The sequence below is a fragment of the Triturus cristatus genome, unplaced genomic scaffold, assembly GCF_964204655.1.
Source record: "Triturus cristatus unplaced genomic scaffold, aTriCri1.1 SCAFFOLD_205, whole genome shotgun sequence".
NCBI classification, from domain to species: Eukaryota; Metazoa; Chordata; class Amphibia; order Caudata; family Salamandridae; genus Triturus; species Triturus cristatus.
In genome coordinates this window covers 1,181,499-1,200,099 of record NW_028187869.1, presented here as the reverse complement: position 1 = coordinate 1,200,099, position 18,601 = coordinate 1,181,499, and the positions used below count along the sequence as shown (strand labels likewise).

General features: G+C 47.7%; 1 protein-coding gene across 5 annotated transcripts in view; it reads right to left on the bottom strand.

Annotated features, from left to right (window-relative positions):
• Nucleotides 1-11,255: 11,255 nt before the first annotated feature.
• Nucleotides 11,256-18,601, bottom strand: part of LOC146770465 (vacuolar-sorting protein SNF8-like) — a 296,161-nt gene continuing 288,815 nt past the window's right edge. For 2 of the 5 annotated variants that reach the window (XM_085640436.1, XM_085640441.1), the window contains one exon: nt 11,256-11,623. In XM_085640436.1, the coding sequence (XP_085496562.1) occupies nt 11,591-11,623 (33 nt within the window). In that variant the 3' untranslated portion in view covers nt 11,256-11,590. Of the gene's footprint in view, nt 12,091-18,601 lie in introns of all 5 variants that reach the window. The other 3 variants (XM_085640437.1, XM_085640439.1, XM_085640434.1) reach the window with 3 other exon arrangements.

Sequence of the window (18,601 nt, the reverse complement as noted above, 5' to 3'; positions counted from 1 at the left end):
TTCATCGCCTTGTTTATCTTTATCTCACTCTTTTTCACTCTCTCAGGTTCACCAGTTGACTTTCATTCCGCCCTATTATCAGTTTCTCCTCTCGCATCCTCTTCGCCTCTTTTCTCCTCTTGCATCCTCTTCGCCTCTTTTCATCTTGTGTCACCTTCATCTCAGATTTGACTCTCTTCTCTTACTCTTCCTTCCCTTGTAATGTTCTCTATCACATTTGCCTCTTGCTCTCCAGTATCCTAAACTTTCTTTCTCCTCTCTTTTTGCTTCCTCTTCGCTGCCCTTCTAGATCTGTTTGTGTCAGGCATCAGTCCAAGAAGGCTCTTTCAGGATCAGAAAGATATAAAGTGATAACAAGTGTTTCAGATGAATGTGTATTAAGTGGCAAATCCACCACTATTTGACATTTTAAACATGTAATCATTTTTCTTCAGTCAATACTGATTTTATGTGTGTTATATATATTCACTTGATCACCCTTGGTGGGATAAACCCGCTCCTTGCGACCTGAACCCACTGCATTGAACTGGCATGCGTCACCGCTGACATGCATCAACCATAAACACTTACAGTGTTAGGTCTTTAGCCTAAATTAAGCATCCACCTTGTACAAATGTCTTACAATCGGAAGAGGACGTAGCAACCTCTATGTTAATGGCAGTTTAAAAAAAATCTTGAATAGACCCCGCCCCCAAACCTATGATCTCCCACATTGTGTCTCACCTCTATACTCAGTTTCACTCTGGATCAAGACAGGGCTTCACATGAACACTTTTTTGCCACACACTGCAAAAAATAATTAAAGGGAACATTGATGTCGATAGACATGTCTAGATTGTGTTCCTGTTGTGTGGAACACATACCCAGCTTACGCCCAGCATGGTCCCCTCAGTGGTGGCCACCTCAGATGGGTTCCCCCCCCCAACCGGTGGTCAAGGTCCGAAACCTCGGAGTCATTTTTGACAATAAACTTACTTTCATACACCACGCCAACGCTGTTGTATCATCTGCCTTCTACACTCTAAAAAAAATAAAAAAATTACTTCCTTACCTACCACAGTCCGCGGGCAAAACACTTATCAGCACCTTAGTGTTCTCGAGAACCGATTACTGTAACTCTCTTCTCCTGAATGCCCAAGAACAGGTCCTCAACAAGCTCCAGACAGTACAAAACGCGGCGGCCAGAACCCTACTATCCATTCCTAAGTTCACTTCAATCTCAGCTCATATCAAGAAACTACATTGGCTTCCGGTTAGGAGCCGAATTAAATTTAAGGCTCTATGCATAGCCTATAAAACTCTGAACAATGCAGGACCACAGTTTCTAAAAAGAGCTCTCCGCCCACTGGAACAATGCAGGACCCTTCGATCTTCCTCTGCCTACCTGCTGAACGTCCCTAGGACAAGAAAGGCCAGCTGGGGAGACAGATGTTTCACAATCGCCACGGCAAAATTGTGGAACACCCTACCACTTCATATTAAAACTGCCCCCACGCTCCTCAAATTCAGAAAGAGCCTTAAAACATGGCTGTTTTCATTGTCCTAAACTCCCCCGTCACACCATCAGCGAGCTCTGTAAACACTAGCGCCGAGACACCCGTAGGGGTATTTGCGCGCTTTAAAAATTGCAATAAATAAATAAATAAATAAATAAATACCCACGATGCACTAGACACAGGCTTCTCCTTTAGATGTTTTGTACTTCATTGGGTTACAATGTGTAGAGTTTACTGAGAACAACTTGTTTCAGCTTCTTTGAGAGAAATACAGAATGGAAAATTCACCTGAGAAGACAGAGAGACACTGGAACACATAGCTGTAGACACAAAGCTCATTTTATGGAGAATATGTTGTATAAGACTGACTCCACATTCTAGCCCTTTTCAGCCCCCATTAGATATAGGTAATTATGGAATCCATAGGTAACTATGGAATTCATAGTATTTACAGTTTGCCTTCACTGTAATGCATTTCTTAGATTGACAGGTATGAGACATAACCGTTGTCTCTTCTCACAACAAATTTGAGTGTCCAGCATATAGGCTAAAGAAGCCCCGCGCTTCACTAGTCCTGGAGCCACCTAATGGGATAAAGTTGCAGCTTGCAGAACTCTCAGGAAGTGGTCTGAAGTGCTGTGGCTTTGTGTAGTAGGAGTCGCTACCCCACAATGGACTTCTCTGTCTGCGGGGAGTGCTTGCACGTTCTGAGAAGTTGACCTGGTATGTGCTGTCCACTAATTAAAGTGGGTACTCTGGACCAGTCCAAACAACCCCTTATGGTGATAGGTTAAAGAAAACCTTTATTGAAAGCTATCCTACTGGGTAGCTATGGAGAGCAGCCTTCAGGCTAAGTCTTGAAGGAAGTTAAAGCAGCTTGTTTTACCAGTCTATAATCTCTTGAATGACCAAATGAAAGGACAACCACACCAGGTATATATTTAAAATATATGTATTTAAGATAAAACACACCCCTCCAGTCTCTTTATGAGGCTGGAGTTCGAAGTACTTCAGTTACAAGTCAGTATTCAACAGTAAAAGCACAAATACACATTTGGGCCCTAGGGGCGTACCAAACCATATACCAATAAAGTGGTATAAGAACCACAACTGAACTAGACACAAGGCCTAGAGCCTGTAGGATCGCTGGGACCCCAAGGAACTACCCAAGGTAGTGACACAAAAGACCCACGGTGGCCATGTGCACTGTGTGAACACAGCCGCGAGCTCCCGTTCGCTTCTATGGGGAAAGTCGCAGTTAGATTCATAAAGATTAGGGACACTTAGAAATGAGTCAGGACCAAACTCTTTTGGACTTAGGAAGTTCTAGGGCTAGCACCCATGGGAGCACTGGAGTATTCGTGTTACCTCACCCAGGGAAGCCGGGTGCATAGGTGTCTTTTGGTGTCGGGTCGCGTTGTCGATTTCAGTGGGAGCTGGCGAATAAGTTCTGCTGCCGTGAAGATGCAAAGTGTCCGAAGAGATCCAAGCCTGGATCGAAGATGAGAAGAACCTGAAAGCAGAGGGGACAGAGTCTGGGTCACTTGCCAGTGACCAGGGGCACGATAGACCAATGCCCACAGATGTCGGGTGCTTCAGGTGAGTTGACGGGTATCTTGACTCTTCAGCCACGAGGTCCAGGAGGCGTCGATGATGACCAGGAGCTGGATTCGAGCTGTCCCACAAAGTCTGTCGAGTGCTGCGGTGTCGGCGACCAGAATGGACCCAACAAGCCTTGGCAACGACAAGTCAAGTGGAAATAGAAGAAAGATGTTGGTGCAGACCAGCAAGGTCTGGGGGACTCACCCAGCGAGGGTAAGTTGGGGCACATCTGGAGTAACCAGGAAAGCCCAAGCAGAAAAGGAGTTGCCTTCGTGGGGACCCACTAGCCAACGGACTAGCGATCGCAAAGGAGCCTCGAGCAGTCGAACTGGAAGCTGGCCCACGGGTCATTCGTGGAGTGGAGGCCAGAGATCTTCAGTGCAGTCGGTGCTCAAGGCTGGGGCAACTAGGAGCCCAAAGCACAACTTCGAGGCAGACCAGAAAGAGGATGTACCGGCAAAAGATCACGGTGCCCAGGGGTCACGGTTCCACGTCACCCACGATAGCCACGGGCCTCAGCTTTGCTGTGGACTCAGGGTAGCCTCGGGGAAGTCTGGAAATCCACCTCTGGTGATGCAAAGACTTCGGCGTCTGGCGGGAGCTTCAGAGTTGCAGACCAGACAGTTGCTTCTTTGGTGCCTGCCACGCAGGGGAGTCACTCCTTGACCCCAAGGGAGATTTCTTCAGTCTTCTAGTCGAAATAGAAAGTCGAAGGTCCAGGATATATGTTGCAGAGTTTCGTCCAGGGTAATCTAAAGTCTCAAGGACTGGGTTCCTATACTTATACTAAGATAGGGGGTTGGACATACTCTGGGGACCCACCTATGGGAGGGTTTGGAAAGAGGGGTGGTTACACCCATTTCCTTTGACCAGTTTCGCACCAGAGCAGGGGCAGGTAGCCTCTGCAACCGGTTTGAACTGGACTATGCACAGGGACACCAAGTGGGCCCCCAGTGCAGGACTTCAAAGCACCAGAGAGTGCTCCCGCCCAGCCCCAATACACATCTGCCTGTCTGGGGAGGTGGTTACACCTCCCTGTGACAGGAAACCTATTGTCCAGGCCTCCCTTGCCGGAGTTTCGGTCAGCAGCAGGAGGCCAGACCTGTGTCTGTGGCAGTGGCATCCATTTTGTGATGCCAGGGCTTTAGAAAGTCTTTACCGGGTAGACCCGTGTGAACATGTCTCTCCCTCTAGAAGGGTGGAATGCTACCCCCGCTGCCAGAACTGGCGGGGCTGGGGAGAAGTATTCCAAAGTGTTTGTCACCAAACACAACATGTTTCCGTGCAGCCAGTCCAAAGTTAACATTTACCTCGAGGTTATAATGCACTTAAAAGTATATGGTCAGGCTGCACTACAAACAGCACCAGAGGAGGTACTACGAACGCTGCAGAGGGGCTCTGCTCATGCAGGGGCACCCTCTCACATAAAAACCAAGCACTCTGCCTTCAGGATAGTTAAGGCCTGCCATAGGATTGACTTATAGGTTTTATATGTGTGTGCAATGGTAGTGATATAGGTAGCCTATACCACTGTAAGGGGTGCATGCACCACTTTACCCAGGCTGCAATAGCAGGCCTGTGGTGTCATTTTGGAGTGCTTCCCAGGGATGGTATTATACATGCTGCAGCCCCTGGTAGGCTTCTGAGGTACCTGTGCCCTAGGTACATAGTATACCATATACTAGGGACTGATAAGGCACTCCAGAATCCAATTAGAGATGTACCTAATGTACATGGAAACCATTTTATAAAGGAAACAGCTAGGCTGGGGTCCTGATTAGCAGGGCCACAGCCAGACTAAGATCGAAAAACAGTGAAACACCAGCAAAAAGTGGGGGTAACCATGTGAAGCAGATCCTACTCTCCTACACACGTCTTGCTGGGTGCCCCCGTCGTTCCAGCCATGTGAAGCTCCTGTGGGCCTTCCGGTCTGTGGTCAGACAGAGGTCTGAGTAACCGGGGTTGTTCCGTATTGGAGAATGGGGTGTCTGCCCCTGACCACACACACTTGTCGGAGGAGTGTGTAAGGGTAACACAAGGAAACATTGAACCCAAACAGCCCACCTCGAGCCACATCTCGGAGCATCTAGAGGTTGGTGGGGTGTGCAAAGCGGGGACTGTATGGGTGAGTATATTCCGATAGATTCCCTAAAGTGTTCCAGACATGGTTAGTGATGGTGCCGTGCTTGCTTTTCTTCGGAATTATATGTTCAAATCATAATGCCCCCTTGCCATCTTTTTCTCGACTGAACCTCACTTTTTGGTAGATCCTGTGTTCACCAATAATTCTTTTTATAAAAACTACATTTTAACTTGATTTGCATCCACTGTATCATTCAGCAGAACTGGCGTGGGCAGTTCTGCTTCCAAAATGTCCTTTCCAGGCTGTTGTGAGAAATAGCCTTTTCGTGGAGAGATGCCCTCAGAGCAGAGTAGTCTCTGGCCTGGGAACACCCACAATATAGTTACACAGAAGTGACAGCTTTCTGCATCTGACTTTAACCAGCCATAGCAAGATAAAAGCTGGGCTTCTCCAAAAGGGCCCCTTCACCTTACACAACAGAATCCACAGTGCCACCCAACATCCGTACCATCTACCAAAGGGCAGTGCTGTAGGAAGCATAATCGCTCCCTCCTGCTAACATAGTCTTCAGGGAATTTTTAAAGGAAGTCCTATCCTCATCCTCCTCAGTATCTTGATCACTGCACTGCAGCCAGAGAAATGCCAGAAATACATATATGCTGGCTGGTGAAGCTGTCTTCTCCCTCCATCTTATTCCATGTCAACCCTGAGGCCTCCAAATTGATCCCACTTTGCTTTTGTAATCACCACTGTGAGCCAAGCTTGACAATGAATATTACAAGACATTCACTCCAGCATTTGCAGAATCACCTTTTCAATGTTTGCATTATTCACCCATATATCTTTTCAAATTGCTATGATCCTGGGGCTACTGCTTCCCTTGAGGGCAGCCTAAAGCTCTTGCAATTACTTTACGTTTCCATCCTATAAGCTGATCAGCTGACCTTGCTGGAGAGGTGGTCTAGCAATAACCAACAGTGAATAGACTGTCTCCCTGATCCTAGTGGTTTTCAAATGTATCTAATATAGCACAGTCTCACATGCAGATTATAATTTTTCTCGCTGCAGTTTTATATCTGTGAATTGCATGCTATCTCAAAAAGCATCTTCTATATTCCTGTAACTCGTATGAAACACTGATCTTTTCTAAAAGCTTCTGATGTTTGCCTCTCCTTTCTTTCTTTCGAATGGCACTCTCCTTCCCTTCCATGTTCTGCATGCCTTCCCTCTGAACTCTTAGGGGTATATTCACAAGAACCTGTGCTAAATAACACCAAAAAACACTAACACAACTTTACACATCGCAGCCTATCGTGGGAAAATAACCCCGTGTCAATGTGGAATTCACAACAAGGTGGCCCCATGCGATAGTCCGGCCAAACCGCGGCCAATGTCCCCGATATAACCACCTCGACAACGATAAAAACACAAACCTCAACGCGAAAAAACCTGCGATGGGCCAAAGTGCAATGAGGAAATAAGCGATAAGCAGCACCAGGCCTGCAATACACGCATGGCAGTTGGGAAAAATCACCATAAAAGTAGAAAAAACACCCACACACAAACTGACCAACACCCAAGCACCATGGAGGCAGCCGGAGCAGGCGCAGAGGACGAGCGCAACCCCACAAGCACCCCGTACGACCAGCCCGGGACCTCGGGGACAGGGAAGGGCAAGGACAAGAAGAAGAGGAAGACGAAGTTCAGTCCGCAGGAGAACAGGATCATTGTCAGGGAGGTGATGGAACACCATCAACAACTGTTCGTCACCTCCAACGTGTCATTGGGCACCAGAAATGGAATATGGCGGGACATCGTGGACAAGGTGAATGCCGTCGGAGAGCACAAGAGGTCAATGGACGAGGTCAAGAGGCGATGGAATGACATCAAGCGAAAGATCAAGGAGAAACTCGCAGCCAACCATAAGGCAGCAACGCAAACTGGAGGTGGGGGCCCAGTGTCACAGCTGGAGATGGATGACATGGAGGAGCTGTTGTCGACAGTCATCAGCGTGGATACTGTGGCCGAAGTCGGGGGACCGGACACTGCTCGACAGGACACAACACAACCGCAAAAGGGTGAGTGACCACCAGGTACTGGGGGGACGGGTGGAGATGGCCACGATGGCACACATGCACAATCAAGCCGAGCACACTGCACAGCCACAATGACTCCGGGTCATGCCCCTGATATACAGACAATGTACAATGCCATGCTGTCTGAATGTCAACAGGTACCATGCGGCTACATACATGTGGACACATTGTAATACCCCATCTCCCCTTCACATTGCAGGGCCACCGTCAACACCCCCTGCAGAGCAGTCCCAGCCACTCTTCACTGATGATGAGGAGGACAACCCCAGCATCGACGCACAAGCCCTCCTAGACATCATTGACATCATCTGCAACTCACCTCCAGGATCAGGGCAGCCCAGCAGCATCGAGGAGACCCCTCCCACTACCCAAACCACCCAGCAGGAGACACCCACAGCCCCAGCAGTCTCCCAATACCCCCAGGAACAAAACATGGCCTTCCAACGCCGTGTGCTGAAGGGCCAGAGGGAGACGGCTGAGCAGATGCGGGTGGTGTTGGATCTTATGGCTACCAAACTGGACGCCATCCTTGAGTGTCTAGGCACGCTCCATGGTCTCCAACGAGCCCTGACTGACATCGCTGGAGTCAGGAAGCGGAGAGAAGAACACCTGTCCACTCAGAATGGCTCCAGCGATACCAGCCGTGAGCTGGCACACATGTGGAGGCTCATGGAGTACATCGTGCGGACGGAGGCGGAAAGGATGACAGCCACCGCTGCACATCAGCGAAATGTAGCTGGGGTCTATCATGCCCTGCAGATCTTCATCATGGCATTGCTGCCACAAGACGTGTTGCTGATGAATGCTGCTGCCTCCACACCATCCACATCTCCGCCCCCTGGTGTGTCAGTGCCTCACAGTGCGGCAGGTGTATCCACTCCGGCACCTGAAGTGTCACTGCCACACAGTGCGATTGACAATCCTCCATCGGCCCCTGATGTGTCAGTGGCACACAGTGCCGCAGCTGGTACTGTAACAGCCACAGGTGGGGTAGAGCACACATCCGAGAACGAGGACGTGGATGGGATTGTGATCAGAAGGAGGTTCTAGCATTCATTTCAGCCAACTGGCCTGTTTCTTCTTGGTGCCGCACATGGCCCCTTGACCTTCCACTGACCCCTGATACACTCTGCTCCACTTACCTTGGACCGCGACATGAGCTGTCATAACCTGTTTGATGACCAATGACACGGCGACCAGAGTGCAGACTATACCCTTCCTCTCTCGCAGTATTGTCATCCCCGGATGGACTTTGGCTGGCCCTCCACGGGCCCATGTTGTGTAGTGTGCTTGGCCTTGCCCTGTACCGCTCCAGCTGCAACACCATACTGGATGTGCAATAAACATCCAGTAATGCAATGCTGTGTTATGTCTTTCATCATTCATGTTTGAATGTGTGTATGAATGTAGGGACAGTGATTTCCCTTGCGTCAATGATGCTCATCTAGTGGGATGCCAGTCACAGTGTGCCACATTGCCTATTGTGTTCTGGGTGCTGTGGACGATATCACAGGGACACACGCTTCAGTCTCTTCCTTGTCCGGACCTGGACTGAACCATCCCCAGAGCCCCCGAGTCATTGTTGCAAGCCCTGCGCTGGTCCGACATACGCCAGGCCAGACCAATCCGCTTACGCTCTGAGGGGGGGCCCTCATTGCTACCCATCGCAGGCGTAATCGCTGGTGGTGTGCAGGTCATTGGTCTAGTTGTCAGCATGTCACGGCTACTCCCTGAGGGTAGGTTTGCACACACACCAAACCCATCCGGCACTGGTGCCACAGGCCATGTGACCCCGCCAACATAAGGGGCCGACAACATCACATACCCCTCTTCCAGTGGTGCCTGTATGACGGTCGCTCCACGGTTCTCAATCATAAAGGGCCCATAAGTTGTTGTGCACAGGCTTTGTGGCACTGGAAGCCGTGCAGCTGTCGGGGTCCGACCACCACGTGGCGCTGACTGGGGTTGCACAGGGTTAGTGGCATCCAAAGCCATGCGGCCGTCACAGGCCTACCACCACGTGGCACTAACTGGGGTTGCACAGGGTTAGTGGCACCCGAAGCCTTGCGGCCGGCACAGGCACACCGCAACGGGACGGTGACTTTGGGTGCACTGAGGTAGGGACACCTTAAGTGCTGAGCGGGCTTGCAGCCTGCGATGATGCCCCGTCCCGGCAGTCCGGACAGCTCGGGTTCGGTGTGTCCTGCTGGACCGCAGTGTAGGCCAGAGCGACCTACCGCCATGTGGCGTCGCATTCGGGATCACAGAGTTAGTGGCACCTATTGGGCTGAGCGGGTGTGCAGCCTGCGATGGTGCCCTGTGTCCTTGGCCATGGCGTAATCAAGAGCCAGCATCAAATGTGTGACCTGGTGGCCTGCGGAGCGAGGCTGCATGATGTGGAGGGTGCCATGTCCGCGGGCTTGTGGATTGCAGCGGCACGTGTTGGGACCCCTTTCCACATGCCGGTGATGGAAGGTGAGCAGTGAGACCTGGGTGCGCAGGGGCGGTCATGTTCTGATGGGCAGCGGGAGGGGCTGGAGTGCCTCTGCCTGCGTGCGCAGAGGCGGGCAGGCGATTATGTCTTGTGCAATTGTATGTACTGTGCCATTCATGTATCTGGACTCTGTTTCAGATGACGGGTCTGTCTCAGATGTGTGACCTGGTGAACTGCACTACATACCGGCACGTGGTTGGAGACCAACCGGTGGCAGCAGGTGATCAGTGTGGCCTGGGTGCGCAGGGGCGGCACTCTCTCTCCCCCTCTCTGTCTGTCTGTCTCTCTCTCTCCCCCTCTCTTCTTCTCTCTCTCTGTCCCTCTCTTCCTCTCTCTCTCCTTCGTTCTCTCTCTGTCCCTTGATGTGCGCAGGACACACCCTCTCATCATGATTTTTTCTTGCAGGCTGTGGTCTACAGATTGTCGCAAGATGAGCCGCCATGTGTCTTCATTTCTGTTCAGTTTTTATTTTAATACATTTTCATTTGTTGCTTCGAAACTGAATGTGTGATGCTCATTTTTGTGACGACACATGCATGTTACCAGATGTGATTGTGCGACATCAGGCGGATTTTTGGGTACATGTTTAAGTGTAGTTGATGTGGCATGTCTTTTCGGGGGGGTGCCGGGGAGGGGGGGTCCTAGAGGTGGTGGCGGTGGATGTTGTGGCCCTCTTGGGGCTATGAACTGCATGATTACTAGCTCCATGGCATCTATTGTTCTTCAGGTGTGGCTCTGGGCTGTGCTCCATTTCATGGTGCTGGTTGTCATCCGACTTTACACCAGGTCAGGGCAGGTGTATAATCCCTGCTGCTAACGCGCCTTATCGCCTGTTTTGTGTTCTTATCGCCGATGTGGCTGGTCGTTGTGAATGTTGAGGAGTGTTGTCGTCGCGGCTTTTGCCACAGGAACGCCTACTCTGCATCTCATTAGTGATAGTTGCCGTGGTCATCTGTGCAATGTTTTTTGCAGATAATCTGGTGCTATGGGCTGTTTGCACCAGCTTGTGAATGGGACAATGTTTTTATCGCTTCTTTGGCTGTGGTGATGTGCTGTTAACTCGGCGATAGCTCCTTGTGAATATGCCCTTTAGTTAGAGGAGTTAGATGGGGACCTTTCCTTTCAAGAGATTTGGGTTTTGTGCAAAAGATGCACCTTGAATCAACCATGTGTACTGCTTTGGACGACCAAGTGGCTGAACACTCTGATGCTAGTTGCTTGCCTTAAAAAACATCAAGGCTCACAAAAATCCCTTTATAAGAAAGTATTTGGGCATGGAAACCCATACATAAATTCCTCTATTGCATGTCAACACTGGACCGGGAGCAGTGAGTCCCTACCGGTCTTTGGTGCTCCATGATGGACTCCTATCACATAGTAGGTGAGATTACAAAAGTTCTGAAGGCAACAACAAAGCATTCCTGATGAAGAACGACAGCCAAGGATCTTCGTTTTGAGATTCACTTAAATAATCGAATACAGAGTTAAACCATTAGGCATTAGATTTAATAGTAAGTAAAGCAAAACTCAGTAGTGTTCTATTCAATGTCTAGCATATATTCCCCTACAGAGAGTGGGCAAGGGTTTTCTCCTAACATAGAGAAGTTGTATCCTTTCATAGGGCTTTAGACAAAAGCTTCATACATTTACTACATTAGTACACGGTTCATGCACAACCAATAGAAATAAAGCAAAGAGCAACAAATGGAAATTAAATACATTGTAGAATGTTCTCACTATTCCAGTGCATGTAGTTCTAGTGTTCACAGCATCTGCTCTCAGTACATGAAATGTTGCATTGGACGCTATTGAGGCTGGATCAGTTGTAGGTCATTGAGAAGGTGCACTCTGGCTAGGGAGTCAAATGAAATGATTTCTGAGCTTGTGAAGAGCTTACAAGTCTTTACTATCACAGAATAAACAGCAGCTAGAATCACTTGTTAAACTGCAGCATCACAGCAAAAAGGACGATAAGGCCTAAATTGGCATTTCTTCAGCTAAAAGCCTACATCCGTACATTCTATGCATTTTAGGTAAACAGACATGCTCCCACAAGTCCACCACCCGTATATGTCCACACCAACAGTGCCACTAGAGACTTTCTTAGTTCAGGTGTTCAAAGCTGGACTCATGTAGGAGTCTATTGACCAACTCCATTTTGTAATAGTTTTAGTAGTACTACAGTACTGCTAACGGTGTACTCCTAAATGTTATTCACATGCGGAGGTCTACCCCTCAGACTTGAAGTAAGTCCAGCTCCATCCAGGGCCACTTACAGCTGCTGCAACTTCCTTCCATAGACAATAATAAAGATGGGAACTTAAAATAAAATGCCATTATTATTGTTAACCAAAGTCTACAAACAAAATTAATAATATATTTTAAATTTAATTAACCATTTTAAAATGTAAAAAGTATGTAACATTAGTTTCTATAAAACAAATTGAATGACTGTTATTTCCATACAACATTTTAAAGAATTTCAAATGCATAATATAATATAATTTTCTTACTTTCGGCCAGACCAATAATTTTCTTTTAAATTTAATATATTCAATTTAACTGCAATCATTATTTAAAAAGAAATTAATAAAGCTGTAATTTTTTAAATATTATTCTGCATTTATAGTGACTATATAAAGTAAAATCACATTAATACTCAACATACATTTTTAAAATAATTTTGATAACACTTTAATAAAGTTTTAAACTCTTCCCTATACTTCACCATAGATCTTTGCCCTGGTTGTGGAGATCTCTGTCTACATGTGGAAAGTTACAAGTACTTACATTGCACTAATACATTTGGTTCCACTCCCTGAATTCAGGGGGTGGGTGGGGACATGTAAGTCTACATTTTTGAGTAACATTACATTCCATAGTGACTACACCACATGGTGACTAGCCAATAGTAGTAAATTTACTCCAAACTGTAAGAGTACATTTACACGTGTAGATTTACTTTGTGAATATGCCTTTAGTTTTCTTGTGTTCATTAAATAGATGAAGGTCACAGACCTCATGATCAGGGGTTTCTGGTTCACTGGTGTCTTTGTAGGGCATAGTTCACGTCACTAATGTCCCATAACCAGCTAAACAGTCAACTTGTTATCCTTTCATTGGATCTAGTAATGAGCCATTACAGATTATAGAGTCTCAAAACTCAGGATCCCGCATCTGAAAATCTGTGCGTTACGGTGAAGATTTTGCATGGGTAGGGCCCCCTCGCTGACGTAATTGTCTTCATTTGTCACTAGAACTGGACATGCCGTGTGGGCCCTATATATGATTTCTAAAGTCAATTGGTGATTATCCCCCCAAAAAGTATGACATCTATACTTAGGAGGCCATTATGATGTCGGGCGGATCTCCACAACCCGACTGGCAGTGGCGATCCGTCCGACATCTTTCCCCGCCCGCACGCCATTTACCCCCGCCCAATTACCATGACGGGGGGCACAGCAGCAGACGGAAAGACCGTCCGCCGCTTTACCGCAGGTACGCAATCGTTACGATTGCCTGCCGTGATGTCCTGGGCCATAATATGGTGGCAGTGCCTAGCAGTCACCGCCAGCCATATTATGATGTTTGTGGAGTTTGGCCTTTCCATGGCGGCGAGGCTGCCATGGAAAGGCATGCGGTCTATGGCTTTGGGGGCACGTTGCGGGCCCCCATGGTGTTGGGGGGGTGCACTTGGGTGGTACCTATGGTACTCCCCTACATTGGCATGCACAAGGTGCCAGGCACCGCACGGTGCCTGTCGCGTTGTGTTTGCACAACATGCATATTTGACATTGTGGCTGGGGCTGGACAAAGCACCACCCGCCACAATGTTAAATATGCAGGATGCGACTGCCAGGTTGGCTGTCGCATCCTAATGGCCACAGCAGGACCGCTGCACCTTTGGCGGTCGTCCCGTTTACCGTTACGCTGCCCGCCATTGTAATGAACCCCTTAGACCTTTACCTCAGGGAATCTGTGTGAAAACCTGCACATGGCACAGCTTTCCCTGCAGATTCCTTGAGAATTTGCACAATTTCCTTTTTGGAAATGTTTTCTCTCTATACTAACTTCTCCGTGGTGGAGCATTTCCCCTGTAGAGAAACCCCTTCCTCTTCTGGCCGGGTCACATCACGGGGAAATTATTTTATAGGAAGTGCCATCAATTGACTAATTGTCCTCTGGCATGATTGAAGCGACTTTGCAAGACGCAACTTTCCTGGAGCTGATATAATTAAAACAATAAAAACATATATAGTCACAGCAATATAATAAGTACATATATTCAAAAGCTCTTTTAAGTGGAAATACATTATATTGGTCACACTGGGTGAAAATGTGTGTACTAGGTCCCTCCAAAAATTATATCTTTACTCCAATTTTTTATAGCTTGACTCCAGATTAGTGCATTATTTTGTATGTATATATGTATGTGTTATTTCTGTATTGCTAACATAGACGAAAGGCGGCTGGGGAACTTTACAAGTTCAAGCCAGTAACACAGACATTTTATTGGTGGGGTTGCTCTTTTTTGGAACGTTACTACATCAACGCCTTTGATGTAGGTATCGGCCCGCAGCAAACACTCGCACCCCCTCCCCAGTGCATCTGTCAGCCATTGGCCAACACTGGGGAGGGTTGTAAAGGCCTCGTTGCACCCGAGGGTTTTCTTTTTTCTTTGTGCAGTTCAGACTTCGCATGAAGAGCTTTCTGAGCAGCCTGAGTGTCTTTTTTTACTTTGATGATCGACGCGTAGCGCGCACTGACATCATTACTTCTTATAGTGAGAGCAAAACGAGCCAATGGGCTCATTTTACTTTTACTCCATCGGTTCTCAGGGACATATCTAAGCTCCCGTGCATTGATCCTCTTCGGAGGGGTATTGTTGGAAATGGGAGAGTCTCCTCTTTCTAATGGTGTCTCTGCCCTGTGAATCCCTCCTTGGGATTAGCCACAGGAGATTGGTCCTTGAGCAGGGATCACCCACTAGACACCAGGAATTTTGGGGGAGCAGCTACTTGGGAAATGGTTTGTGCTCCCCCACCCTGTGAAAATATTCAATGTTTATGCCTTCCCTGGGGAGCCGATTTAGCGATTGCCTCCAATCTTCCCAACTGGGGAGCAGATAGCTCACTAGTCACCAGGGTAAACATTTAACAAAATTAACATAGAAGCAGGGCCGCCAACCATGGCCATGCCCCCAGCCCAGAAAGGAAAAGAAAGTCTTTCTGCCCTTCGGGGGGTTGGACGGGTTAATTACCCGTGATCTGCCCCCTTTGGGGTGCAGAAAGCCCACTAGACACAACAAGGCACATTTTATTTCTTTAAAACACATAGGGTTGGATGCTGCCAACCATGGGCATGGTCATTCCCCCTCCCCAAAAAGGATATAGACAGTCTTTCTGTCCCTTACTGCGGGGCAGATGGGGATGATTACCATCAATCTGTTTCCCCAGAAGAGCAGAAGGCCCATTAGTCACCAGGGGATACAAAAAGATAGGAGTGGGCCCAAAAGGGCACAGGCAGTCTTTCTGATCCCCCAGAGGGATGATGGGGATTATTAGCCCCAATCTGCCCCTCGGGTTATAATCCCCACTAGACACCAGGGAAAGAAAATACATAAGGGTGTTGGCTCTCATTGACAGTGTAGCTCTCATTGACCTTGGTTTGATCTGATCCTGTCACGGGCACTAGGCCTAGCCCCCCACGTAAGGCAGCGTTTTTATCAGAACAAGTGGAAGAACAGTGAGTGGTAGGAAATTTGTGGTTTCCTCCATATTCTGGATATTTCAATCTCAAAAATTAAAGAAAATGTGTGATTTTACCCACATTTTGAGGGTTACAGGGCATTGTGGGTAAGAAAACTGTGTGGGATTCACACAAGGCACACCACCGTGGAATACTGTGGGTAGCTAATTTTCATACATTTCTGTGGTTGGTAGGTTTCCATAGGTGGTAGCCCAGCAAGGAACTTTAGGGCCTTTAGTGTTGTGGTCTCTTGGCCCACCCACACAAGCAGGGTACCATTGTTATCGGGAGACATGTAAGAACTCTGGGTGGTATGAAATTTGTGGTTCCCCACAGATTCCAGAACATTCCTGCACAGAAATGTGAGGAAATTGTGTGATTTCAGTCAACGTTTGGCTTGTGCGTAGTAAAACTTGGCAAGAGTCACTCAAGTCACTCCAACCTAGGTTCCCCTGGTTATCTAGCTTTAAAAAATGTGCACGTTTGCTAGGTTTCCCTAGGTACTGGCTAAGCTAGGGTCATACATCCGCATCTGCCCACTTTACAAAGAAAGGGTCAATTTTGAGTGGTAAAGTGTGCAGTGTCCATGATGCATTTTGGGCCTTTTCCTGTTGCAGCCAGTAGGCCTACCCACATCAGTGAGGTGCCATTTTTGTATGGAAACATGAGGAGTGCTGAGTGGAAGGAAGATTGTGGCTCCCTGCAGATTCTAGAATTTTCCATCAAAGAACTATGTGGAAAATGTGTGTGTCAGTTAAAGTATGAGGGGGCAGATTTACAAGCCCCTTGCGCCTCATTTACGCCGCTGTTGCGTCACTTCTGTGACGCAGCGGTGGCGCAAATCCTGCGCCATGGTGCGGGGTACTTACAACGTGACGCATCTGGGAGATGCGTCACGTTGTAAAGCCCTGCGCCACATGTAGGCGTTCCTGTGCAGGTGGGGGGCACTCCGGCGCAGGAACGCCTCCTGAAAGTGTCTGAGTGAAATCTACAAGATTTCACTCAGTCACTTTTAGGCCCGTGCTGTGTCAAAACCCTGCGCCTGCCTGAAGCAGGCGTAAGGATTGACGCAGTATTAACAAAATAGGGCCACCCAGAGCATTGCTGGAGCTGCGTCGCGCTTTTACGGCACAGATGCGTCACGCATCTGTGCCATTTTTGCCCCATGGTGCGCCGCATTGTAAATGCGGGGCATCCATGGTGGAGGAGCTGTGGCGCACAATAACTGGCGCATCCCTGCTGACATGCAGGGATGCGCCAGTTATTGTAAATATGCCCCGAGGTTTGAAAGGGAGTCTGGGTAAAACAAACCTGGTGAAAGCCGCGCAAGTCACCCCACCCTGGGTTTCCCAAGGTGTCGAGTTATCAAAAATGAAAAGGTTTGCTAGGCTTCCCTAGTTGCCGTCTGAGTTGGAGCCCAACATCCACAGCTATCCACATTACAAAGATAGAGTCAGTTTTGAAAAGAACAATTTGATTTGTCTATGTTGTGTTTTGCACCCTTTCCTGTCACGGGCACTAGGCCTCCCCACACAAGTGATGCACCCTTTTATTGCGGTACTTGAGGGAATGCAGGGTCAAAGGCAGTTTGTGGCGTCCCTGCAGATTCCAGAACATTTCATCACAGAAATGTGAGGAAAATATATATTTTAGTCATAGTTTGAGGTTTGCAAATGATTCCGGGTGAAAACACTTGGTGAGAGCCATGCAAGTTACCTCACCCTGGATTCCCGAAGTGTCTAGTTTCAAAAAATGGCAAGGTTTGCTAGCTTTCCCTAAGTGCCAGCTGAGCTAGGGCCCAAAATCCACTGCTACCCACTGTGCAAAAAAAGCAATATATTTTCTGTGGAAAAATGTGATTTGTCCATATTGCATTTTGGGCCCTTTCCAGTTGTGGGCACTAGGCTTGTGAGGTGCCATTTTTATTGGGAGACTTAGGAGAACGCTGGGTGGAAGGACATTTGCGGCCTTCCATAGATTCCAAAACTTTCAATCATGGAAATGTGAGGAAAATTTGATGTTTAGTAATGGTTTGAGGTTTGCATGGGAATCTGGGTAAAAGAAACTTGGTGAGAGCCACACAAGTCACTCCACCCTAGATTTCTTCAGTTGTCAAGTTGTAAAAAATGTGTAGGTTTCCAGGTATTGCTAGGTGCTGGCTGAGCTAGTACACAAAATCCACAGCTACTGCCATTGCAGAAAAGGGGTCTTCCAATATAGATTTTGACACGGTACAGCACAGGTGGTCCTATTGGATTAGGATGGTATTTGACGCCTTGTCAGCATAATGTGGGTGTGAGAGCCCTAGTATTTTTAGACCCTTCAGCAGCCTTCAATATCATAAATCATTCCAGCCTGAAAAACAATGAAGATGGAGGTGCTGGCGGCTTGGCGACCAAGTCATCAAATGGATTACATCATCATCAGAGTAGTGTTACCATCTTTTGATTCTACAGTAAAGCAATTAAACTGTGGTGCTCCTTAAGGGGTAGCTAGTGCTGCCTCCTCTGCCTTTAATCCACTGTTCTACAACATCTCAGGTACAGTTTCTGTATGTATGTGGACACCATTCAAATATTATTTAGGCTGTCTAATCCGAGTGCACATATGAACCTTTTCACAAGGTGGAAAAACTTTGACCAATTTCCTCATTTTGACGTGTTAGTGGATGTCTTCTTACTTTCTGAAGCTAAATCCTTCTGAAACGGAAGCATTGCTATCACCTAAATAATCTCCTTCCTGGGTCATGGCCAGCTGGCCTTAATTTATGCAACCTTCTCCATTCCCACTGAAGGTCAAATGTAAACTGGGCATCCATCTCAACACCAATGTATCCTCGAAACACAAAAGGGGTCAGGTCTGTGATTTGACCGCATCAAGATCTTGAAGAAACTTTTTCCATGCACGCACAGCAACTAAATATACGACCTTATCCCGCATACTTTCATCCCGCATACCATCACTCCGCATTTTTCACCACAAAAATGTAATTGAGCCGCGATACCATGGTATGCGGGGTAAAAGATTTGTGGTAAAGGTTGTTTACCTGCATTATGTGTGCCTCAGTGGCCTAATGGATAAG